The 26,786-nt window shown below is 43.6% G+C and overlaps 1 protein-coding gene across 5 annotated transcripts in view; it reads right to left on the bottom strand.

Annotated features, from left to right (window-relative positions):
- Positions 1–26,786, bottom strand: part of MAG (myelin associated glycoprotein) — a 203,641-nt gene that overhangs the window by 18,952 nt on the left and 157,903 nt on the right. For all 5 annotated transcript variants that reach the window (XM_068243291.1, XM_068243292.1, XM_068243290.1 and 2 more), the window contains 6 exons: positions 25,111–25,186; positions 21,458–21,826; positions 17,437–17,733; positions 14,138–14,395; positions 7,151–7,411; positions 3,563–3,853 (listed from right to left, as the gene is read on the bottom strand). In XM_068243291.1, the coding sequence (XP_068099392.1) occupies positions 3,563–3,853; positions 7,151–7,411; positions 14,138–14,395; positions 17,437–17,733; positions 21,458–21,826; positions 25,111–25,159 (1,525 nt within the window). In that variant the 5' untranslated portion in view covers positions 25,160–25,186. The remainder of the gene's footprint in view (positions 1–3,562; positions 3,854–7,150; positions 7,412–14,137; positions 14,396–17,436; positions 17,734–21,457; positions 21,827–25,110; positions 25,187–26,786) is intronic.

The raw sequence follows: 26,786 nt of genomic DNA, 5'->3' as shown, positions 1-26,786 counted from the left end.
CCCACTTTTTCTAACCTTGACACACAGTCACTCAATGACAAAGTTTGCAAGCTTTTAGGTTCCTGGCACCAAAAATATGTTAATGGAAGCAGTTTATCCACCAAGAAAATCTGATTGGCTGTTTGTGGCCCCACCCCTTTTGTGAATTTGGACCTCGGTCACCCAATAACCGACTGTAGCAAGTTTGAAGCCTCTGCCATTAACAGTGTAAGAATGGCAGCAGTTTCAATATTCCCCTTGAAAATCAATAGGTGAATTTTGATTGGCTGTTGTACGCTCAACCTACTTATCTGAATATTGGCCCCAGTCACCCAGTGACCAACTGCCATTAACAGTGTAAAGCTGGCCACTAACGGTCCAATTTCTAGCGAAAAATCGTTCGAGCGATCAGAAATTCTGATCGGATTGGTTGTAAATAATCTCCATTGGTGGACACAATCGATTATGAACGAGTGAAAAAAATGTCGCCCGAATGAATTTTCGTCGAACGAAAATTTGGATTTTCTTGGTGGTCGTGATAGATAGGAAGTAAAGATTGGTTAGTTGATGGTGTAGTGAACGATTTTTCATCCGATCAGAATTTCTGATCGCTCGAACGATTTTTCGCTAGAAATTGGACCGTTAGTGGCCACCTTAAGAATGGCTGCAGTTTCTATTTTCCCATGTAAAAAGTTAGTTGTTTTTGGCTCCGCCCACTATTTCTAACCTGGACATACAGTCACTTAATGACAAAGTTTATGATCAATACGTTGCATTTTCCCATTGGCATTAAACAAATCTGATTGGCTTTTTGTGGCCTGTTCCCTTTTCAGAATTTAAACCCCAGTCTCCCAGTGACTGACTGTACCAGATTTGAGGCCACTGCCATTAAGAGTGTAAGTATGGCAGCAATGTAAATATTCCCCTTGAAAATCAATAGGTGGATTTTGATTGGCTGTTGTAGGATCTACCCATTTTACTGAATATTAATCTCAGTCACCCAGGGACCAACTGTGCAAGTTTGAGATCCCTGCCATTAACTGTATGAATGGCTGCAATTTACATTTTCCCAGGGAATTTTATTTTTACTCTGGCCACTTTTTGTAACCTTGACACACAGTCACCCAGTGACCAAGTTTGTGAGCTTTCAGGTTCCTGGCATCAAAAATGTGTGAATGGAAGCAGTTTAGCCACCAAGGAAATCTGATAGGCTGTTTGTGCCCCCTTACCCCCCCCCCCCCTTTTCAGAATTTAAACCTCAGCCTCCCAGTGACTGACTGTACCAGATTTGAGGCTATTAACAGTGTATAAATGGTAGCAATGTATATATTTCCCTTAAAAATTAATAGGTGTATTTTGATTGGCTGTTGTAGGCTCCACCCACATTTCTGAATATTAATCCCAGTCACCCAGTGTGCAGCTGTGTCAAGTTTGAGATCCCTGCCATTAACAGTGTAAGAATGGCTGCAGTTTATATTTTCCAATGTAAAAAATGTAGTTGTTGGCTCCGCCACTTTTCGTAACCTGGACACACACAGTCACTCAATGACCAAGTTTGGCCCAGTGCACACCAAAAACACCTCTAGCAGATCTGCAAAATGCTAGAGGTTTTTGAAGCAGATTTCATAGCGATTCTAGGCATGTTTACAGAGGTTTTCTAAGCACGCCTAGCGTTTTTTGGAGCGTTTTTGTGTAGCAGATTTCAAATATTGTTACAGTAAAGCTGTTACAGAACAGCTTCTGTAAAACACAATGCCTTCCAATCAGTTTCAGCACACAGACCATGCAATCTGTGGTCGCAATCGGTGCGCAGAAACCGCTGGAATTTTGGCAGCAGACAGACCAGAGGGGGTCGTGCGATCTATTAAACACAAAATATTACTGTTTAACTGGGACAGAGAAGCCCACTGACTGTCTCTAAGACCGACAGGAAAATGGTTAAAACACACCCTGTTCTGACTAATAACAACAATTCTCAGTAGTGATCTTCAGAAGCTAGAATTCTTTCTGTGTGGCTGAAAAGCAGATGTAGCTGAACAAATAAAACAACTTTTTAGTTGTTTATTATTAATGCAATATAAATAATTAATATATACAGAAAATCATTAAAATCAACAATTATAGAGACGTTAGTAGCACAGCATAAAAAATAAAAAGGAAAGAAAATACTTAAGTTCATGTGGAAATATGTCCTTTCTGGGAAAACACGTGCAGTTCTTTGTTTCAGGTTAGGAGCCAAAGTTCAGACAAGATGGCCGCTGCCCGTTCTCAAGGCAGCAGCAGGCTCACATGAAGATGGAATTGGAGGAATGAAGGAGGAGGCCCTGGCAAACACTTTTGAATAAGCCACAATTTTGGGTGGAGTCTCAGGTTCAGCCCAGGGGCTGGACAGGGTGCCGTTAACCTCCTGGGTAGGTTTCTAGTGCCCCCAAATATGACAGTTTTCATATCTCGGCTTACGCTTCCTATACACACATAACAGTCACAGATTCATATTCCTCAGAATATGCCAGTTCATATGACATCAAACTTGGGTGATTTTGCATGCCTGGTTACGAAGTAGCGGAATACCTTGGGTTCTGGGTATGTCAGTGGCCTCAATTTAATATTAAAATATTCACCAGATCCGGACCAGCAGAATGAGATAACTTTCATACCTCTCATATGAACGGTATTCCTTAAACCGGCTAAAAATCATAAACTCCATGTATTTCTAAGCTGGTGAGTCTGAGCCCTTGCTGTGAGGGAAGCTCATTTTGCTGGGGCTCAGCAAATTGTATCCTTTCCACATGGCAGGCTCACACTTAGCTGTGATCTGCCTGTGGCAGGAAATCCTTTGTTCCTTGCTAATTAAACAAAACCTTTGGACAGTCACAGACAAAAAGGGCTTCATGAAAGACTTCCTCTAGCAGCTATGAAAGCTAGATTTCCAAAAGAAGACCTCCTAGACATAACATCTTGATCTGGCAACGCAACAACAATTGGTTCAGGAAACCGATTGCGATTGCATTTTCTGGTCTCACGGCTCTTCCGTGACAGGGTGCCCCTCTGATATCCTTCCAATCAAATCACACCTAGGGCCCCTGAGCCGGCTGCCAGGCCTGATCCAATCCTCTTCCCCCGTCACACAATATCATTAGCTGCCCATCATATTTCCCCTAAAAAACATTTTTGGGGTTCCCATTATTCAACTCCTTTTCCTATTCAGAGTAAACACACAGCATCCCCGCTCTCATGGGTCACCATTGCTGGAGGTGCACCTTAGGGGGGCTCCCACAGGCTCTAGCACCCCCTGGGGAAATTGCCTCCTTTGCCTCTATAAAATCACCAGCCCTGTCCGCCGCTGCTGGTTCAGGCACCCATGTGAGCCAGCCATAAGTGCATTGATGTCCCTCACCCCCATCATAGCGAGTGTGCCCTGTATAACCCCCCCCCCCCCAACAGGAAGTGTGAGCAAGGAATCTTCCCTGTCATCCCCATAACAAGTGTGACCAGTTCTATCTGGAACTTCTTCTGAAATAGTCATTCTTGCGAAGAAGGGAAAAAAACATGGAGCAAAGGAATCTGGGAGACGGTTACTTACTGGTGTCCTGGAAAGAAAGCTCATGGATCTTCTTCCCATACAGATTGCTGGCAGAACAAAGCACGACCTTGGGAAGCTCCTCCTCCTTCTGCAGTGTGAGGATGCTGCTCACCATGTAGCCATTCCGCTGGGAATGGACGAACTCTGCGTTCAGCTCGCTCACCGTGAAGTTCCTTTCCGGGATCTCAAACATGATGTAGGGGTCGGGGTTAGACTTCACGGTGCACATACACTGGACGTGGTTGTCCTTGGTCACCGTACACTTGGATTCCGGTAAAACTAATGGGGAGACTAGAAAAAAAATGAAATGTCATCAATATATACTTTACAGTTATGGCTATGTTTGCAATTATTCTCATGATAATCTCTCAAGAAATGTAGTGTCAGTGTGCAAACTGCCATATTTATTTTCTTTTAAAGATAATAAATATGGTGGAAGAGTAGTGATGGCAGTGTCTCTTCCATCACCCCTCTTCCACCACAGGGTGGTGCTGTAATGCTGACGCGGTCTCCTGGATCCCGATCCCGTCATATCATGTGATCGGATGAGATAGGGACCCAGGAGACATCTCAGAAGTTCAGAGTCGCCCGTGGAGGAAGAGAAGAAGCCGTCCGGAACAGGTACCTATAACTGCTCCCTGCTGCCCACTTTGCCAACAGAGATTTAGAATGCATCAGCAGCTTTCAAACAAAAAAAGTCCATTCATTTGAATGGCCAGGTCTTCAGCCACCGCCAGAGCCGGGACAAGGTCCTCCAGCACCCAAGGCTGAGACACCAAAGTGCGCCCCTCCATCCCTGCCACCCCAGCCGTCACACACTGATTGCTATTACACTAAGAGGCCCCTCCTCCATCCCTCGCACCCCGGCCGTCACACACTGATTGCTATTACACTAAGAGGCCCCTCCTCCATCCCTCCCACCCCAGCCGTCACACACTGATTGCTATTACACTAAGAGGCCCCTCCCCCATCCCTCCCACCCCAGCCGTCACACACTGATTGCTATTACACTAAGAGGCCCCTCCCCCATCTCTCCCACCCCAGCCGTCACACACTGATTGCTATTACACTAAGAGGCCCCTCCATCCCTCCCACCCCAGCCGTCACACACTGATTGCTATTACACTAAGAGGCCCCTCCCCATCCCTCCCACCCCAGCCATCACACACTGATTGCTATTAGACTAAGAGGCCCCTCCCCCATCTCTCCCACCCCAGCCGTCACACACTGATTGCTATTACACTAAGAGGCCCCTCCCCATCCCTCCCACCCCAGCCGTCACACACTGATTGCTATTACACTAAGAGGCCCCTCCCCATCCCTCCCACCCCAGCCATCACACACTGATTGCTATTACACTAAGAGGCACCCCAGGGCCCCCAACACCTTAATCTTTAGTTATCTGGCTTGCAGTCACTGCCATGTATCCCCTTTTCTTATTTCTCTCTGCTTCAAACATAATAGAGGAATGACAGCTGAGTGAGTTGTGCGCCCCATCCTACACTGCGCCCTGAGGCTGGAGCCTCTCTCACCTCTGCCTCGGCCTGGCCCCGCGCCCCCTCCTACACTGTGCCCTGAGGCTGGAGCCTCTCTCACCTCGGCCCAGCCCTGGCCACCGCGGATGTCATTTAAAGTGGAACCGAGATAAACTTTTACTCATTGCATAATTGTGTTCCTTTCATATAGTTTATAAGCATTCCTCAAGCCAAATACTTTTTTTAATGTTTTAATAATCGAATTCCCTATAAACTAACCAAGCCTGGCCCACAGCTTCCCCAGAGAGCCTTGGCACTCTGAGCCTTAGTAGCAAGGGCTTATGGGAGCTCAGTCTGGGCAGGAGGAGGTGTTACTAGCCAGAGATTTTAGAGGCAGAGGGGAGGAGAGGGGGGTGAAGATTTCACAGGCTGAGGGGAGGAGATGCAGTGCAGCTTGCCTGTGTGTAATTATGACAAGCAGAACATGGCTGCCCTCATTCTATCACAAAAACAATTCTATTAAACTTTAGATAAGATATATAGACAAGTTACTTGTTATAGTTTGTTTTTCATCTCAGATCCACTTTAACAACTTCAGCAGGCGGGTTGTTTTCAGCTTATGGACGGGAGGAATGTTCACATTTCAGCGCTCCTCCCTTTCATTCCCCAATAACTTTATCACTATTTATCACAACAAAATGATCTATACTTTGTTTTTTTGCCACCAATTAGGCTTTTTTTTGGGATGGTACCTTTTGCTAAGAATTGTTTTATTCAAAATGCATTTTAATGTAAATAATAAGAAGAAAAAAAGAAAAAATTCATTATTTCTCAGTTTTTGCCCATTATAGTTTTAAAATAAAAGTGTGGATACAACCTACACATTTTATTTACCCATTTGTCCCGGTTATTGAAACTTTTGAATTATATCCCTAGTAAAATGCATAGCGACAATATTTTATTTGGAAATAAAGGTGCATTTTTTTCAGCTTTACGTCCATCACTAACTACAATCCCATAATTTAATTGTGTGGGTCTTTTTATCAAAATTAATATATGTAGGTGTATGTATGTAGGGGTAATTTTACTATTTGGCCACAAGATGTCCTAGCGCATTATTTCCTATTAGCATACTTTAAAGAGAATCTGTACTCTAAAATTCTTACAGTAAAAAGCATACCATTCTATTCATTATGTTCTCCTGGGCCCCTCTGTGCTGTTTCTGCCACTCCCTGCTGCAATCCTGGCTTGTAATTGCCAGTTTTAGGCAGTGTTTACAAACAAAAACTTGACTGCGAACCAGCTTGTGATAGGTTGAGAGGAGCTCACTCTGACTCACACAAAGTCTGCAGGGGGCGTGGAGAGGGTGTGTATAGCTTCTATCCTATCACAAACAGAGCAGCACATTCCAGCCTGAGTGCCTGAGCCCGACAAAGACGACAGAAAAGAGAAGATTATATTATATAACTGAGATAATACAGCCAATGTGCAACTAGGAAAGGCTGCAGTAAGGCACACCACATTAGAACAGGTATAGGAACTTATATGATAGAAGAAATAAGGCTGAAAATTTTGTTACAGAGTCTCTTTAAGTACGCAAATAAGAAGTAATGCGTGGACGTGATATCTCGGAAGTTACAAGTGATTGCGGCATCTCATTGAAGCTGGCAATCATTCACACGGGGACTTAGATTATTGAATGGGAACTGTATTCCCATTCATTCATATCCCCTCTAACAGGCAGCAGGAGCGAGCAGGAGTGTGCGGTGGTATGATCGCGCGCACGTCACCTACTACCTAATGAGAATGATCACTGTTTCTTGCTGCACAAGCATGGATTGGCTCAGGGAACCTCTGTCCCCTGCCCCCGTCTCCGTCACCCCTGCAAAGTGCACGGTTGTGAGTCTCACCTCCCTGTCCCTGCAGCTGTAGCAGCAGCAGCCGCAGGTGTGAGACTCACATCCGTGCAGCAAAAATGGTTAATGATGGTTCAACGTCTGAGTGAACCGGCCCTTACTCTGCAGAAGATAACCTCAGGGTCTGCATTTACTTCCTGTTCCCAGCAGCCTCTGCACAAGGACCGAGTCAGCACATGTTTCCTGCATTTACTTACACGCGACGGTGAGGTTGAAGGAGCTGTTGCTGTGTCCGTACTGGTTCTCGGCCAGGCACCAGTATTCCCCATCATGCTCGTGGGTCACCTTCGGGATCTCCAGGACCAGCTCATTCTCAAACACTGCCGAGTTCAGGATCTGCTTATCCTTCATGATGGAGAGGATGGGGTCGGGGTTCCCCTGCGTGTTGCAGAAAATGGTCACCATCTCGCCTTCAACAGCCACCAACGAGGCGTTCACCGAGGGCTTCCAGGGGGCATCTGTGAGATAATCACATCCATACATGAATACAATTAAACAGGTCATGCAGGAAACACTATCAAGGAAGAATCATCAAATTAGATTTACAGTGAGCTGGCTGCTTATACAAGGGAATACTGTAGATGCAACACATACTTCCACAGTATACTTTTGATTTGTCTACTGATTTATAAAGTCATGATATAGTGTATATCACTGGTTCCAATTTACAGCATATTGCACCTGACCCGAGGAGATCCCTAAGATAAGTACAGAGTTATGTCCATGCTGGATCCACCACATACCTCTCTGCGTTGTCAGTTCCTCTCCACGTACCCCTTTCACCATAATCACCCCTTGAAAAATCTGACTTTTGGCTAATGTCAAATTTTCAGACAGGAAGAGGTGGGCTTGCTGCAATGTTCCCTCCTATCACCCTCTAATACTGTCCTCTGAAGGAGAGTGAATGGGGCGGGGCAGAGGATTGATTCGTGATAGGAGGGAACATTGCTGAAAGCCCACCTCTAACTGTTTGAAAACCTGACTTCAGCCAAAAGTCACATTTTGCAAGGATTGATTACAGGGAGCAGGGGAACCACGGAGAGGAATGGACAGTGAACAAAGGTGTGTGGATACAGCATGATATAACTCTATACTTATCTTAGGTAGCTTCACCTTGAATCAGGTGTACTTTAAAGAGAAACTCCGACCAAGAATTGAACTTCATCCCAATCAGTAGCTGAGCCTGATACCCCCTTTTACATGAGAAATCTATTCCTTTTCACAAACAGACCATCAGGGGGCGCTGTATGACTGATATTGTGGTGAAACCCCTCCCACAAGAAACTCTGAGGACCATGGTACTCCTGGTAGTTTCCTGTCTGCGAACTTTGTTGCATTGTGGGAAATAGCTGTTTACAGCTGTTTCCAACTGCCAAAAAAGCATGCAGCAGCTACATCACCTGCCAGCAGTAAAAATGTCACCATGTGATAAATGTCAGAATGTGAATCAGGGATTTAAAAGCTTTTACAATGGGCAAACCCTGACTAAATCATTTATACATACTTATTGTAAAGGTAAATGGGAGAGCTGGCAGGCACACGAGTTGTGTTGCGTGTAGCGAGCAAAATGGACAAACACCCAGGTAACTATGTGCTCAAGACTGGAAGGCAAAGTCTATGCAAAACAACTGGAAGAAACATGGAAAGTCTGGCACTATAGCATTTATTTTCAACAGGTGAAAACGATGCAGCAAGCAGCAAAATGCATAATAATCTTGCAGTGAACTGGCATTCAAAATGATTGTGTTGCAGGAAGTAATTGCAAGTGCTAGAAGGCTTCACCTCAGAAGAAGCCAGGCACCCTGTCGTTAGGCCGTGCACCCTTTGGCGCCCAAACCTCCTACCTCCCTACACCCAGGTACAGCCTTCTAGCACTTGCAATTACTTCCTGCAACACAATCATTTTGAATGCCAGTTCACTGCAAGATTATTATGCATTTTGCTGCTTGCTGCATCGTTTTCACCTGTTGAAAATAAATACTATAATGCCAGACTTTCCATGTTTCTTCCAGTTATAATTATGGTAAAAAATGAAGCACTTTTTTTATTACATTATTTTCACTGGAGTTCCTCTTTAAAGGACCACAATCATGAAAAATTGAAAATACATTCATATAAAATGTATATTTTCCCCAACGTAAAATGCACTTTAAATTACTTTTTTTTTTTCCTACGTTGCCTGGTACACCCCCTCAATTTTGATTGACCAATAACTTACCAATGTTACCACCTCCATATAGTATGAAAGCTCACCTACACCATCTGCTCATAGTATTCAAAATCTGTCGGCCCGCGTTATACTGCATGGAAGTGTGAAGGTGGTAAAATTGGGCAATCACTGGACAATCAAAATTAAAGGTGTGTATTGTACCAGGCTTAACAGTGCGTAGTAAAAAGCAGGCCAGGCAGATCTGAAAGATTTTGGACTAGTCCATCTCCTAATGGGGGATTTTCAGTATTACCTTTATTTTTTACAAAAGAGCTCCCTGTAAAAGGATCTATACAAAGATGACAGCCAGCCTCCCCACTTGCTTGCAGGATATTTTGGCAGCTTGACTGAGCAACTGTAGTTCAGTAAATGATTTAGTAAATATAGAAATAAATAAGGATCACCCATGAGGAGATGGACTAGTCCAAAACCTGACAAATGTTTCAGATAATTCTGAAGCCAGTGAAAATAATGTCTGGTGTCCCAGAATGCTGTAGGGGAGGGGGGGGGGGAATTCTGCATAAGAAACAACCTAGGCTGGTTGGACCTGGCTACATACAGGATTTATACTGTATATACATAGGAAGTGTTTGCTGAAACCAGGGTAATTACTATACAAGTGGGTATCCTGGATCATTTACTGGATTGTCCTATACTGTGTGTCACTACAGGGCCTCTTTAATATCCCTGCAGTAAACTGTGATGAATAAAGGTTCCGATTTAAAATGTTTTAGCTGCGCCTCTCCTCTGATCTCTTCCTATTTAAAATCGGACCTGAACTCTAAAAGATACGCAACAGCATAATAATCTTTACAGAAAAACATTTTTTTGTTAGCGTTGATACAAATCCTGCAATAAATCTTCACTGTCTACTTCCTGCTTTCATGGAAGCAGATATAGATTTAGACTAGCTGCTTTGCTGAGGCAGCCAGCTGATACAGCTGAGAGGTTAAATTACAACTTGTGATTAGTCATAGATGAGGCGGAATTAAACAGGCTAAACTTTCTAAATACATACAGGATGCATTTCTGTATGTTTTCCTTCTGTCCTGTGCAAGAGTTCAGGTCCACTGTAAAAAAAAAAAAAAAATAGTCCCTTTCCCTCTAAAACAGTTCTTAAATATTTACATACTTCTAAATGCCTCATTTTATGGTTGGTGGAATTGAACTAAATACAAAAGATTCACTTTGAAGACTAGACGTATAAACGCTGCAAATTGTGGATTCATGAAAACACAACGTGACGGCAAACCCCTAACTTCAGCTCATCACTGCCATCTAGTGGACATCATCTATGCAGCTTTATGATGACATCATTATTATTATTATTATTATATAACATTACTGTAATACAACTAGTAAAATTAAAATACTAATATCAGTGGTGTTCTAAGTATGAATAGTAGCGCTATTAGGCGGGGTAGACACTCTGCTTTCTGCACGTGTTTTCTGCACAGTTTGTGTGTTTTTGTGCAGAAAAATGTGTGTGATTTTTTTCACAGCAGCTACTGTCATTGGTAGAAGAAACACACAATGTCCAGAGTAATGCTGCAGGATGTCAGGTTTTTTTCTGTGTGCGAAAATGGCATTCAAGTCTGATCTAGCTCATTGATTAACAATAGTTCTCTCTTTAAAGAGGTTAAAGGGGAACTCCAGCCTAAACAAACATACTGTCATTAAGTTACATTAGTTATGTTAATTAAAATAGATAGGTAATATAATCTCTTACCCACCCTGTTTTAAAAGAACAGACAAATGTTTGTGATTTCATGAGGGCAGCCATCTTTTTGGTTGAAAGGAGGTGACAGGGAGCATGAGACACAGTTCCAACTGTCCTGTGTGCTGATCACCCCTCCCAGTTGTTAGGCAATGTGAATAACAACATAGGAAATCCCATCATGCTTTGCACAGCATCAGGGAAAAAAAGCCTGGGCAGTTTTCTTGGTGGGTGGAGCTTAGCTAAAAATTCAGCTAAAATGATCCTTTGGTAAGAAAAACAAAGTTCTGATGCTGTAAAACTGTTAAAGAATCACCAAGCCTTTTCAGTTCTGCTGAGTAGATTTTTAGTCCGGAGGTTCACTTTAAATCAGTTTTTCTGAGCAGAAAACGCGCACAAAAATAGACAAGTGTGTCCCCTGCCTTCATATTTTTAAAACTGCTTCAGAAAAGTTTAGACGTTGCTTGAAATGCACACAAACAAGTGAATGAGATGATCATTTTGTTATGAAAAATATATGGTAAGCTCACTTTGTATTGGATGCCAGCGACACATTTATTAAGATTGGCGGTTAAGTGGATAGTGTGACCAAGTGTAAAAAAAAAATAAAAAAAGGCATCCCAGAGAGGTTCAGGCCTTATTCACACCTAAAATCAAAAATGAAAACGCAAGCATTTTGCGTTTCTGTGCGCTTTTTGCCCCTCCTGGCGCACCACTGCGTGCTGTGTTTCTGGTAAAAGCGCTTTTCTAAGCGCTTTTCCAGAGCAGTTTTGTAATTCACTCCCTGACGCAAGTCAGAAAGTGAACTCTTTAACCCGAAAAAGAATAATTATAATGTATTTATTCTCAAAAATGCGAAAAGCAATCGCCGCATAAAGCGGTTTTGTGAGCGTTGATCGCTCTTCCTATACCTTCCATTATAGCAAAAACGCCCAAAAATGGTCCAGGCACCACTTTGCTGAACGCACAGCGCACGAACCGCGCTGATGTGAACCTTCTCATAGAGATTCATTGCACAAGCGTTTTGTGGCCGATTTTAAAAATCGCCTGCGATTGAAAAAAGGCCGAAAACACCCCTCGTGTGAACGAACCCTAATGGCCCGTTCTCACCTGAGCGGGAATCGCGTGATTCCCGCTCACGGCAAACCGATAGCGGTACTGCAAGAACCGCTACACAATGTAGCGAGTGGCAGTGTTCTCACTGCCGCGGTTGCGTTTAGCGATAACCGCAACCGCGCTGCATGCAGCGGTTAGCCGGCGACGAGCGTTCCGCGATTTGCGATCGTGATTAGCGTGCATAGCATGCTAATCGCGATCGCTCCAAAACCGCCGCAGTGTCCAGTGATTTTCCCGTGCTAGTCGCGGGAAAATCACTCCCGCAAAACGCCGGCGGTAATCGCCGGCGTTCTGCTGTTCTAAGTGTGAATGGGCCCTAAAAGACAACAATTGCAAAGAGTTGTAACGTTTAAAATAGATACACATAAATGTACATTTTACCCAGAGTAAAATTCCCTTTTTCCTATGTTGCTGTCACTTACACAAGGTACAGAAAGCTCATGGTGTACCAGAACCCTTAGGAATGTTACAGTAGGTAGTAATAATTTGACATACTGGTTAGGTTTTGGACTAGTCCATCTCTACGTTTGGTATTCTAGGGCATTTCTTTATTTACAAAGCACTTAATAAACCGCAGTTGCGCAGTCCACCTGCCCAAAAAGTGTGCAAACAAGAAGTTAAGCTCACTGACATCTCTCTATAGATCCTTTGCAGGGAGTGTTTTTTGTAAAGAAGGTAATACTGAAAATCCCCCATGAGGAGATGGACTAGTCCAAAATCTGTCAGACCTGTCAGCTTTTTACAACCTACTGTAAGTGACAGCAACATGGGAAAAAAGTAATTTACTGTATGGTGCATTTTATTCTGGGGAAAAAGATGTACATTGTATATGTATGTATTTGACATTTCTAATTTTTTTGTGAAAGGGGTCCTTTAAGTCTCTCAGAAGTAAAGATGGGAAGGATGTACAACATTCTGTGAAACAATGAACTGGCAAATAGAGCAATAATTCAAGGGACAGAATGGTGAAAAGTTGTAAAATTAAAAATATGTGCAAACACAAACAAAGAAGAAGTATGCTTTTTTTCCAGAGTAAAATGAGCCATAAATTACTTTTCTCCTATGTTGCTGTCACTTACAGTAGGTAAGGGATTTATTTATTTCCAAAAGCACTTAGTGAATGGCAGTTGCTCTGTCCAACTGCCTAAAAACTGTGTAGAGAGCAGGGAAGCTGGCCAGCATCATTGTTTAAATGCTTTTTAGGGAATATCTTTATAAAGAATAAAGGCCGTGCTGAGAATCCCCCATGAAGAGTTGGACTAGTCCAAAACCTGTCCCTTCTGTCAGATTTCTACTACCTACTGTAAGTGACAGCAACATAGGAGAAAAGTAATTTATGGCTCATTTTACTCTGGAAAAAACATACTTCTTATTTGTTAATGTTTGCTCATATTTTAAACTTTACAATTTTTCGCCACAGTGCCCCTTTCAAGAATATGTTTCTGAATTTCAAACTGAAAATCATTTGGGGATGTCACATCGAGGTGCATAATATTCAAGAGAACCTGGAGCTATCTCTGCAGACAAGGAAGGAGGCTGATAGCCAATATTGGATGGCCGTGATATTGACCCCTAAGGCAGAACTGCATAACAAAACAGACATAATTCTATAGTGGAAATCATTGCATGGGCTCAGTAACACTTCCAAAAGCCATTTATGTGAATACATTTAGTTGATTTATCTACACATATAAAATACTGTAAATCTCGATCCATGCAAAGAAGAAGTAATATGCAAACACGATCCAGAAGTTTTTGATTGTTTTTGGAAATCATGGGTACCGAGTGCTGCAAACTAAAGGGGAGAAGGACCATCCAGCTTGTTATCTGCAAAAGCTCAAAATTAAACATCATGACGGTATGGGGAAGCATTAGTGTTCAATGCTGGATAAGCTTGTACATCTGGGAAGGCACTCTCTGCTTTATGCTGCCATCCAGATTGTCAGTGGAGGCCAAGGCAATGCTAGTGAGTATACTGCACGTATTACAACAGCATGACTTCAAAGTAAAAGGGCCTGGGTGCTAAAACGGATAACAACCTAGTGCTGCAAGGCAAGCATGCTAATCACTTAGTCACAGTAACATCATTAGGACTGACATGACTGTTTTCAGGTTTTTTTGTTTCTCGTAATTTGTACTTACACATGACGGCCAGCCCCATGGTTCTGTTGGTCCTGCCGAACTCATTCTCTGCCGCACACAGATACATGCCATCATGCATGTAGGTCACGTACTCCAGCTCTAACGTGAGGTTCCCAGTGTAGTCTTCCTTCAAGAGCGCGTCGTCTTTGTACCACATGACACGCGACACTGGGTTACTGTCCACGATGCACATAAACGCCACCTGCGTCCCTTCTGTCGTCTCTGTGGATGAATTTATGTCCACAATGCGGGGGGAGTCTACAAGGGGGACACAACATTATGTAATATACTTGTCAAGCACACAAGTTACCATTTCACCATACAGTGTATAATGAAGTAAAGTGAGATTTGTGAAACAACATTTTTAATGTAGTTTACCTGCATGTAAGCCACAGTGAGTGTCCTATCCCACATACGGGGACGTCACACCACACGGTCATTCATGCATAACTTTAAGAAAAAGTTATTATTATTATTTAGTATTTATAAAGCACTAACATCTTCTGCAGCACTTTACAGAGTACATAGTCATGTCACTGACTGTCCTCAGAGGAGCTCACACTCTAATCCTACCATAGTCATAGTATAATTACATAGTTACATAGTTACATAGTTATTTTGGTTGAAAAAAGACATACGTCCATCGAGTTCAACCAGTATAAAGTACAACACCAGCCTGCTCCCTCACATATCCCTGTTGATCCAGAGGAAGGCGAAAAAACCCTTACAAGGCATGGTCCAATTAGCCCCTAAAGGGAAAAATTCCTTCCCGACTCCAGATGGCAATCAGATAAAATCCCTGGATCAACATCATTAGGCATTACCTAGTAATTGTAGCCATGGATGTCTTTCAACGCAAGGAAAGCATCTAAGCCCCCTTTAAATGCAGGTATAGAGTTTGCCATAACGACTTCCTGTGGCAATGCATTCCACATCTTAATCACTCTTACTGTAAAGAACCCTTTCCTAAATAAATGGTTAAAACGTTTTTCCTCCATGCGCAGATCATGTCCTCTAGTCCTTTGAGAAGGCCTAGGGACAAAAAGCTCATCCGCCAAGGTATTATATTGCCCTCTGATGTATTTATACATGTTAATTAGATCCCCTCTAAGGCGTCTTTTCTCTAGACTAAATAAACCCAGTTTATCTAACCTTTCTCGATAAGTGAGACCTTCCATCCCACGCATCAATTTTGTTGCTCGTCTCTGCACCTGCTCTAAAACTGCAATATCTTTTTTGTAATGTGGTGCCCAGAACTGAATTCCATATTCCAGATGTGGCCTTACTAGAAAGTTAAACAGGGGCAATATTATGCTAGCATCTCGAGTTTTTATTTCCCTTTTAATGCATCCCAAAATTTTGTTAGCTTTAGCTGCAGCTGCTTGGCATTGAGTACGATTATTTAACTTGTTGTCAATGAGTACTCCTAAGTCCTTCTCCAAGTTTGATGTCCCCAACTGTATCCCATTTATTTTGTATGGTGCTAGACCATTAGTACGTCCAAAATGCATGACCTTACATTTGTCAACATTGAATTTCATCTGCCATGTATGTGCCCATATAGCCATCCTATCCAGATCCTGTTGCAATATGACACTATCTTCCTGAGAGTTGATGATTCTGCACAATTTTGTATCATCTGCAAAAATAGCAACATTGCTCACTACTGCATCTACTAGGTCATTAATAAATAAATTGAAGAGCACTGGACCCAGAACAGACCCCTGTGGGACCCCACTGCTAACAGTCTCCCATTTTGAGTACGATCCATTGACCACAACTCTTTGTTTTCTGTCCATTAGCCAGTTCCCTATCCATGAACACAGACTCTTCCCCAGTCCTTGCATCCTCAACTTTTGCACCAGACTTTTGTGGGGAACAGTGTCGAAGGCCTTTGCAAAGTCCAAGTATATCACATCTACAGCATTCCCAATATCCATATAATGTCCTATCATATTATTATTATTATGTATTTATATAGCACTGACACCTTCTGCAGCACTTTACAGAGTACAGTCATGTCACTGACTGTCCTCAGAGGAGTTTACAATCTAATCCTACCATAGTCATAGTCTAATGCCCTACCATATTATTATTATGTATTTATATAGCACTGACATCTTCTGCAGCACTTTACAGAGTACATAGTCATGTCACTGACTGTCCTCAGAGGAGCGCACAATCTAATCCCTACCACAGTCATAGTCTAATATGCTACCATATTATTATTATGTATTTATATAGCACTGACAACTTCTGCAGCACTTTACAGAACACATAGTCATGTCACTGACTGTCCTCAGAGGAGCTCACAATCTAATCCTACCATAGTCATAGTCGAATGTCCTACCATATTATTATTATGTATTTATATAGCACTGACATCTCCTGCAGCACTGTACAGAGTACATAGTCATGTCACTGACTGTCCTCAGAGCTCACACTCTAATTCTACCATAGTCATAGTCTAATGTCCTACCATATTATTATTATGTATTTATATAGCACTGACATGTTCTGCAGCACATTACAGAGTACATAGTCATGTCACTGACTGTCCTCAGAGGAGCTCACAATCTAATCCTACCACAGTCATAGTGTAATGTCCTACCATATTATTATTATGTATTTATATAGCACTGACATCTCCTGCAGCACATTACAGAGTACATAGTCATGTCACTGACTGTCCTCAGAGGAGCTCACACTCTAATCCTGCCATAGTCATAGTCTAATGTCCTACCATATTATTATTATGTATTTATATAGCACTGACATCTCCTGCAGGACATTACAGAGTACATAGTCATGTCACTGACTGTCCTCAGAGTAGCTCACAACCTAATCCTACCATAGTCATAGTCTAATGCCCTACCATATTATTATACCCGCCACATGATTTGCAATGACGGGAGTCGCAAGGTGATAGGCTGCACGGCGCAGCTACACTGAAGAGAAGTGAAGAGGACCTGTCTCGCAGCTAGAAGGCGGTAATGTATGAAGCTCCACAGCTTTGCGAGATCTGGGGAGGAGTTCAGGAGTAGCAGACATGGAGAGAGTAGAGGGTGCTAAAGATGCATTTTGTTTTTAGCGGCCCAAACAGGCGCACTGGGGGGGTGGAGGATGGGTTAGTTAAGGGGGCCGTTCCTGCAGGATTTTGCTGGGGGCCCAGCATACTGAAGTCACACCCCTGCTTAGCTGAGACTGCGGCAAATGACAAAAGTCTTAGTATAACGTGTGACTGTACCACAACCCTTCAGTAAGCCCACAGGAAGAAGCAGATCTGGCGCCTCACTTACATTTGACGTCCATTGTGACGAATCCTTTATAGTCCAGCTCTGTCCCCGGGTAGGCGACCTTGCAGCCCAGCCTCTGGCCGTTGTTCTTGTGGGACGGCAGGAACTTCAGGGTAGATATGTGCTTCCAGGAAAGGTTGTCCCCCTCCAGGCGGGCGAACACCGAGTGATGCTCCAGCCCCTCAACGTCTGTCCAGCTCACCTCCGGCTTCATGTCCGGGCAGTTATCGGCCACTAGGCAGGTGATCTCCACCTCTGTGCCAGAGATGATCTCCTGAGGCTGGACAACAAAGGGCTCATCTAGGAACAAAATGGCCGACAGGATGCCAACGGATCACTTATAAGTCATTTATGTAACAGAGCTCATATCATGTTTATTTCTATAGTACAGGTGCTACTTAAAGAGAACCAGAGATGAAGCACCCTCTTGTATTTTACCTTATAAATCAGTGGGAACATGACAGTAAACACCTAATCTGCTCTTTGTTTCATTGTTCTCTGTTTAATCTGACTGTTATCACCTCTGATAAGAATCCCCGACTGTGCACTCAGTCTAGCTTTGCTACGGAAAGATTATAGCTGAGTCTGTCTTCTCTGGTGTCTTTTCAAGCCCAAGCCTGCCCCCTTGTGGCTCTGCAATAATGACTCAGCTATAATTATTCCCTGCAAAGCCAGACTGAATGCTCAGTCCAGGATTCTTATCATAGCTGTTAACAGACACTTTTAGCAGTGAGGATGACACGGAGAGCAGGGTAAGTGTTTTCTCTAATGTTCTTACTGATATATATGGTAAAATACACAAGGGTGCTTCGTCTCTGGTTCCCTTTAAAGAGAAACTCCGACCAAAAATTTAACTTTATCCCAATCAGTAGCTGATACCCCCTTTTACATGAGAAATCTATTCCTTTTCACAAACAGACCATCAGGGGACGCTGTATGACTGATATTGTGGTGAAACCCCTCCCACAAAGAAACCCCTCCCACAAGAAAAGTTCAAACTTTTGGCAGTATCCTGTCTTTGAACCTTGTTGCATTGTGGAAAATAGCCATTACAGCTGTTTCCAACTGCCAAAAACAATGCAGCAGCTACATCACCTGCCTACAGAAAAATTTTCACTGGAGTTCCTCTTTAAGTGAAAAAAGGAAGATTAACTTACATGGGGCTTCGTCTTGCAGCCCCCTGGAGTCAATCTGTGCCCGTGCCGTCATTCTGAGATCCTCCAGCAACCCCCTCAAAGCTGGCCGGTCATGGCCATTGCCGGGAACATTCTGCGCATGCACAGTAGCGATTTTCCCATACCGCACATGCCAAGACGGGGGACAAGGTGAGGACACATGTACCCGGCCAGCTTTGTGGGGGTCGTTGCTACTTGCTGGAGGGTCTAGGAAGGACAGCGCAGACACAGGATGACTCCAGGGGGCCACAAGTATGTTAAACTGCTTTTCTTTTCCTATTTAGATTTCCTTTACAGGACACCTGAAGTGGAAGGGATATGGAGGCTGCCATATTTATTTCCTTTTAAACAATACCAGTTGCCTGGCAGTCCTGCTGGTCTCTTTGGTAGTGTCTGAATCACACACCTGAAACAAGCATGCAGCTAATCTGGTCAGATGACAGTGAAAAAGTGAAACTAATCTGCATACTTGCTCAGGGTAAATAGCAAAGAATACTAGAGGCAGAGGATCAGCAGGACAGCCAGGCAATCTGCATTGTTAAAAAGGAAGTAAATATGTCAGCCTCCATATACCTCTCACTTCAAGTGCGCTTTAAAGGGCCACAGTGTGATGATAGATAACACACATAACTAGGCTGTGTTCCTTTTTTCTTTCTCTGCCTGAAGAAGTTAAACATCAGGTATGCAAGTGACAGTTTCTGTCCGGGTCCGGACCTAGTCGGACTATAGCGGAAACCCTCACTTAAGGAATGTCAGCCATAAAACACTCTCTTGACAGAAAATGGTTTCTGAGAGCAAAGAGATAAAAAGAGTCAATAGTTCACAGATTTTAGCTCTAGCATGCTTCAAGGAATGTATCATTGAGCTGAGACAATAAAATAGTAAAAACTTAAAAAGTAGATTTAAATTTTTTAAAAAAGTAATTTTTTGTGGAGAAGGAGGATAGATACAATTGTTTATCTCATTAGTTTATTTTAACTCAGGTATCTTGTAAAGACTTTAAAAGTGCCATTACAGAAAACCATTTTGAAGTAGTTATGCGTTACAATTTAAAAAAAAAATGTATTTTTTTTTGTATAAAAAAAATTATATATTTTTGCAAAAAAAGATTGCCTGTGCCAACTCAGAGGTCCAAACAATATAGCTTGACAGGTACTCTTGTGTATCTTTCTGATAGCAAAAGATATGTACATTGATTTGACATTCCCATCCAAAGATTTCTGATCTGAAAATGATCAGGATAATTGATTGCCCAAAAAGACAGCCAGGATTGTGAGACATCTAAATTTGTCATCAGTCAGCTAGGACAATAAAAAGTTTAGTAATCTGTTTGAAGCTTTCAAACACAAAATAAGACCGTGGGATTCCAAGAAACTTAAAGAGAACCTGAACTGAAAATAAAAAGTCAAAATAACCTTACACAGGTCATACTTACCTCCTGCGTAGTCTACTCAATAATCTCTTTCTCCTCTCCTGTGTCCTGTTTGTCTACTGTGATCAACAGAATTCTCCGTCCTCCATTTTAAAAATGGCCATTACCCCATAACAGCTTCCTGGTCAGCACATTGTTACACTGTAATGTCACCCACTTGAGCCATAGGGAAACATGGACTTTACCTTGCACATTCAGTTGTAACTGACCAGTTGCTGACATATAACTGACAGCAACTGGTATATTTCAGTTCTGATTATTGTCAGAACTGGAAGGGATCGCTGTAAGAAGAAAATGGTGAGCTTCTGAGAGGAACTGACGGTGAGGTTAGTATGTCATATTCATTTGCAGCTACATCATGTGTTTATTTTATATAATTTTCCTCGCTTCAGGTTCCCTTTAAGGAGTTTAGGCGTTGAGGTGTCCATTAATGATCCAGTTTACCAAACGATCATCCGTCCGATTTGATAGTTGCAATCGATCAAAAACGATTGTTTGGGAGATTGTACTGCTAACTGGCACCTTAAGACAATAGAATCAATTGTTTATCCCATTAGTTTATTTTATCTTCAGTTCAGTTCAACACGATTTCTAATCCTTTTCCACTTTCCAAAAATGTAGTTGCTCAATTAAAGAGAAACTCCGACCAAGAATTGAACTTTATCCTAATCAGTAGCTGATACCCCCTTTTACATGAGAAATCTATTCCCTTTCACAAACAGACCATCAGGGGGCGCTGTATGGCTGATATTGTGGTGAAACCCCTCCCACAAGAAACTCAGAGTACGTACTCTTGGCAGTTTCCTGTCTTTGAACCCTGTTGCATTGTGGGAAATAGCTGTTTACAGCCGGAGCAGTGCTTTTCAGCGCTGCTATATTTGGGCGCAGCCAGCGCCGCCATAGACTGTAATGGGAATCAGTCTATAGCGGCGCTCAGTGAGTAACGTCGGCTCCGTCAGAAGACGGAGCCGAAGTTGCTTAAAAAACACAATAATTCGTCCTCCAGCAATTGCTGGAAGCCGAATTATTTCATTCCCCCACTATCCATGGCGGCCTGGAGGGGGAATAGTAATTAAAACGGCCCGGACTTGTGCAGAAGCAGGATCAGCCATATACCGGCTGTATCCTGCGCCCAAGTCTACCGGCGCCGATTTCAAATGTACTCGTTTACAGCTGTTTCCAACTGCCAAAACAACAAGCAGCAGCTACATCACTTGCCAGCAGTACAAATGTCACCATGTAATAAATGTCAGAATGTAAATTAGGGATTTAAAAGATTTTACAATGGGCAAACACTGACTAAATCATTTATACATAATTATTGTAAAAATGAAGCACTTTTTTTATTACATTATTTTCACTGGAGTACCTGTTTAATTATATTTCCCCTTTATGGAAAGAAAGCGCAGCTACATACCTAGTATGTAGAGGTTGGCGTGTTCGGAGAAGGTGTATTGATTGTATCCGCCCAGGTCGGCTCGGAAGTAGTATTTCCCTTGTAGCTCGCTGCTGACTCTGTCGATTTGAATGGAGCAGTTGGACTGCTGAAGATCTCCGATGACCTTGGTCCGGCCCATGTAGATCTCATGCGCTGAGCTGGTCTTGGTCTTGTAGACCACAGGTGGGAAGTTTTTCGGGTATGGGCTGTTGAAGTACCAGACGCCGTGAACCGCAGATGGCCGAATGTCTTCCGGATAGTCAAAGCTACATGGGATGGCTACGCAGGTCTCTTTGAAAGCGGAGATGGACTGAGGCATCCAGGCCGCCCAATGTCTACTCAAAACACCTGCAAGGAAAGCCACCAACAACATAAAAAATGAACATTCCACAACATATTAGCATCACAAATAGGTGTCCAGGAGTTCAGCTATGTGGTTGGCGAGCAGTTCCTACCTGGATATGATCTATGAGATGCTATTAGTGGCATCTCAGATGGAGATTTAATGCAAATTGTAGGCAGCTGGGAATTAAGCTAGTAAAATGCACTTCTTGATTATTTTGCCTAATACCAAGTAGTGATGATATTAATCTGCTAATTTTGATTAGGCAAAATCTCATGTACATTTTTGCAGTAACGGCCATATGTCATTAGGATTTGGACATTCCATTGAATTCATGTTATCCATTCTTAACTACCAGTACTTCTGGCTACCTAATACTAAGGGGCACCTGTAGCTACCTATGACGGGCTAGAGAAATAAGGGAGAAGAGACAGCTGGGACAGCCAACACACTTGCGGACCGTTGCAGGTTGGTTGAGGTTTGTAGGGATCATGGAGGGCGGAGTCTGGGGTGCCAGGACATCTGTGCCTATAGGCTCCTGTCAGGTAAATCCAGGCCTACTACTGGCTTTGTGTTGTCATGTGTTGCAGGACCAGGCGCATCGCTAGCATCTTTTATTCATGGCCCGTGCCCCGAATATGGCTTTGAGGTGCCCCTAATTGCCACTCTGTTGGTGCCCAAAATGTATTGCATTCGGCGGATCAGCGTGGCCGCTGTTTACTTGAGATGGTGGCTGCCATCTTGTGGGTGGTACTCGCTGCTGTAATAATCAATGGCCGGCCAGTAAAGGGATCCGTCCATCCGCCACCTTCCCAATCAGGACCTGGCAGGGGGCGTGGAATCGAGTTGAAATGGCAGGGGGCTGAAGAGAGCGCAAGTAGCCTCGCCCCCTGCACATGGAGGAGATGCCGAGCCAACATTTGCCCGTCTGCCTGCACGCTGACCCTGCATGGCGCCACACCAGCCTGGCAATATAGCGTGCAGCGCCAGGGCTCCACTCCCCACACAGCGGCCAGCCACAGAGATAGGGCTTGATTCACAAAGCCGTGCTAACTGTTTGCATGGGTGTGCTAAGCAGTTAGCACGTGAAGTGCCGTTCGCGGACTCTTGCACGCGCAAAATGCCGCGATTCGCGCGATCGCGGACTTTTGCGCGCGCAATTTGCCGCAATTCACGTGAATCGTGGCAAATTGCGCGTGCAAAAGTCTGCAATCATGCGAATCGCGGTACTTTGCGCGTGCAAAAGTTCGCGAACGGCACTTCGCGTGCTAACTGCTTAGCACACCCATGCAAACAGTTAGCACGGCTTTGTGAATCAAGCCCATAGAGAGATCTCACCCACCTCAGCACGGTGCCTGTCTAGTCCTGAGCCTAGTGCTGCCACTGACTCCTCCATGGTCCACCGCCTCAGCCTGGATCCCTGCTGCCTGCCAGTTTGGCCCACCAGGACCCCCACACAGCTAGACAGATGCAGACCGCCTCACCATCTATGGTCACATCTGCCACACATGTCAGCAGCAGCAGGTAGTAAGTAACTGTGTGTGTGTGTGTGTGTGTGTGTGTGTGTGTGTGTGTGTGTGTGTGTGTGTGTGTGTGTGTGTGTGTGTACAGTGTGTGTGTACAGTGTGTGTGTGTGTGTGTGTGTGTGTGTGTGTGTGTGTGTGTGTGTGTGTGTGTGTGTGTGTGTGTGTGCGTGTGTGTCTGTGTCCTAGTGTGTGTGTGTGTGTGTGTGTGTGTGTGTGTGTGTGTGTGTGTGTGTGTGTGTGTGTGTGTGTGTGTGTGTGTGTGTGTGTGTGTGTGTGTTGTGTGCCTCTCTCTGAGCCCTGGTGTGTGTGTGTGTGTGTGTGTGTGTCTGTGCCCTAGTGTGTGTGTGTGTTTGTGTCTGTGTGTCTGTGCCCTAGTGTGTGTGTGTTTGTGTCTGTGTGTAGCTAAAGATTTTACTCTTTGCCTGTACTAACAGGAAACTCACGTAAGTGTTGGCTTAACTCTGCTACCTTCAGTATGTACAAAATAAGCTGTTACTCTACCTGTACTGATAGTAAAGTATCTGCAGCATGTGCTGATCTCTGCTACCCCCAGTATGTACAGTATAAGCTGTTACTCAGTGCCTGTACTGATAGTAAACTAGCTTCAGTGTGTGCTGATCTCTCCTACCTCCAGTATGTACAGTTTAAGGTGATACTCTATGCCTGTACTGATAGTAAACTAGCTGCAGTGTGCTGATCTATGCTACCTCCAGCATGTACAGTATAAGCTGTTACTCAGTGCCTGTACTGATAGTAAACTAGCTGCAGTGTGTGCTGATCTCTGCTGCCTCCAGTATGTACAGTATAAGGTGATACTCTATGCCTGTACTGATAGTAAACTAGCTGCAGTGTGCTGATCTATGCTACCTCCAGCATGTACAGTATAAGCTGTTACTCAGTGCCTGTACTGATAGTATACTAGCTGCAGTGTGCTGATCTATGCTACCTCCAGCATGTACTGTATAAGCTGTTACTCAGTGCCTGTACTAATAGTAAACTAGCTGCAGCATGTGCTAATCGCTGCTACCTCCGGTATGTATAGTATAACCTGTTACTCTGCCAGTACTGATAGTACACTAGCTGCTGTGTGTGCTGATCTCTGCTACCCTCCAGTATGTACAGTATAAGCTGTTACTTTGTGTCTGTACTGATAGTAAACTAGCTGCAATGTGTGCTGATCTCTGGTACCTCCAGTATGTACTGTATAAGTTGTTGCTCTGTGCCTGTACTGATAGTAAACTAGCTGTAGTGTGTGCTGATCTCTGCTGCCTCTAGTATATACAGTATAAGCTGTTCTGTGCCTGTACTGATAGTACACTGGCTGCAGTGTGTGCTGATCTCTGCTACTTTCAGTATGTACAGTATTGGCTGTAAAGCCTGGTACACACATACAATTTTGATTAGCCAATTTTAATACTTCTTGGTATTATGAGAGCTCAGCTCTGTTCGGAGTATTCAACGTCTGGTGGTAAAATTGGTCAGTGATTGACCAATCAAAATTGAATGTGTGTATCTGTATGCATCCTTACTCTATGCCTATAATGATTGTAAACTATCCAATTAAAGGACGGGGGCTCTGTCCAACATTTTGATGGGCAGGCCCAATATATATATATTTACCTTACACCACTGCTAAATACATGTAACTTGGGTACGCCCACTCCCTGCATGGCCACGCCCATTTACGCGCAGGTAACCGCCACCTGGTGGGTGTCCCGGATCTCCTAGGAACCTAGCTACGCCCCTGTGCAGGACTCTCTTACCTTGTATTAGGATGAAGAATATAGGTAGTGAGATCCATCTCCATGCCATCTTCCCCCGAAATGATAAACTTCTTCACTGCAGGGGAAAAATACGACAACGTTATTCCAGGTGAAGTCAAAGAATAATACAGCTTTTATTCATCTGTTGAGGAATTATAGCACAGCGTGGTTTTCATCATTAGACCCCGTAATTGGCGCCCACAAAATGTTATGCAAGAGTCTTCCCCCTGTGCTGTGTGATCCCGCTACTGATCTGAAGGACAGCGAAAGGCACTATTGGTTGGACACGATTTGGAGATGGAGGTTAGAGAGTGTGGATGGTAGCACTGAAGGGTGGTTGTTAGGAATTATGATTATCCTGCAAGCTCCCTATATTACCTGCTGGTGGGTGGAACCATACTTTTAAAGTGCTTTGGGACTTTAGCTCACCAGCAGGTGGTCCTCCGGGTCAGATATGGAATACTGCAACTCCCTGTTCTACCTGTGGGTGGTATCTTGGGCTTGGACTGTCTTGTCATTTTACTGGCCACCACCAGGTGTCCTCAGCGGTACTTCCCAGCAGTAATCGGGTGGCAGCTGTGGACTAAATATTTAAAAACCCTCCTGTACTTGGAAGTTGCCAGAGCTCTAATAGTACTAGGCCTCTTCTTGCTGCTAGCTGCTGGAACTCCTGTAAGGCCATAGTGAGTACATAGAGCGTAGACCTCTTGGGATTTTTGTGGCTGCACAAGAACATGGTTATGGTGTTTAATGTAATAATATATGCATCAAGACAGGTGAATAGAGGCCCACAGCAACCAATTAGAATCCTTGTTGAGTTTAACAACTGACAGGTGATTGGCTGCTGTTGGCCCCGCCCCTGCTCCTCTTCCAATTTCCTCTGCACTTGCATCAATAGATCTGCCCCATTGTCTTCTCTGGGGCAATAAGGGCAAAATTTCCTCAGGGAAGAGGAGGAGGCTCTTTAGCAAGAAGTCCCTGAAAATCATTCCGAATGTTAGAATGAAGCACCTCACAGATGGAACTCTTTGTAGTAAGATTCCCCCCATAAGGAAGAAATTTCTGACTTCGAAATGTTTGCCGTTTTCTCATGTGTGATTACAACACTCAGACAGATCTGTGACGGGTGTGGGAGGAAAGCATAAAATCTATTAAACAAGAATTAATAGACTCAAACATCCATCACACAGGAAGTGTTCCTCTCCTGACGCGACAGGTGCCATTCCAGCGTATGGTTTCAAGATCTGGTTCCCCAAATCTAAGCTGTTTTGGTTTTCAATATCACCTCCCTGCTGATGACACCCAAATCGATTTCTCCGCCCTCGACCTCTCCTCACTATCATCTCCAGTCCCTGACTGCTGCTTTTGTATTCACGTCATCCTGTTTCCTCAAACTGAACAAAACATACAGTGCGATATTTCCTCCTTCTCTCTCTCTCTTCTCCACCACCGATAGTCACCATCAATGTAGAAAACCATCCAATAACCTCAACTCCTAAAGCTCACTTTTTGGGGGTAACTCTCGACTCTACACTCTCATCTGGACCACATATTAACACATTAACTACCTCCTGCTACTTCCATCTCAAAAATATTTCCAGAATTCATCCTTTCCTGTCACAGGAGGCTACTAAAATGCTTGTACTGCACATGCTCTGATCATATCCTGTCTTGAC

The sequence above is a fragment of the Hyperolius riggenbachi genome, chromosome 6 (assembly GCF_040937935.1).
Source record: "Hyperolius riggenbachi isolate aHypRig1 chromosome 6, aHypRig1.pri, whole genome shotgun sequence".
NCBI lineage: Eukaryota > Metazoa > Chordata > Amphibia > Anura > Hyperoliidae > Hyperolius > Hyperolius riggenbachi.
The sequence above is the reverse complement of the archived record's forward strand: the minus strand, read 5'-3'. Positions and strand labels throughout refer to the sequence as shown.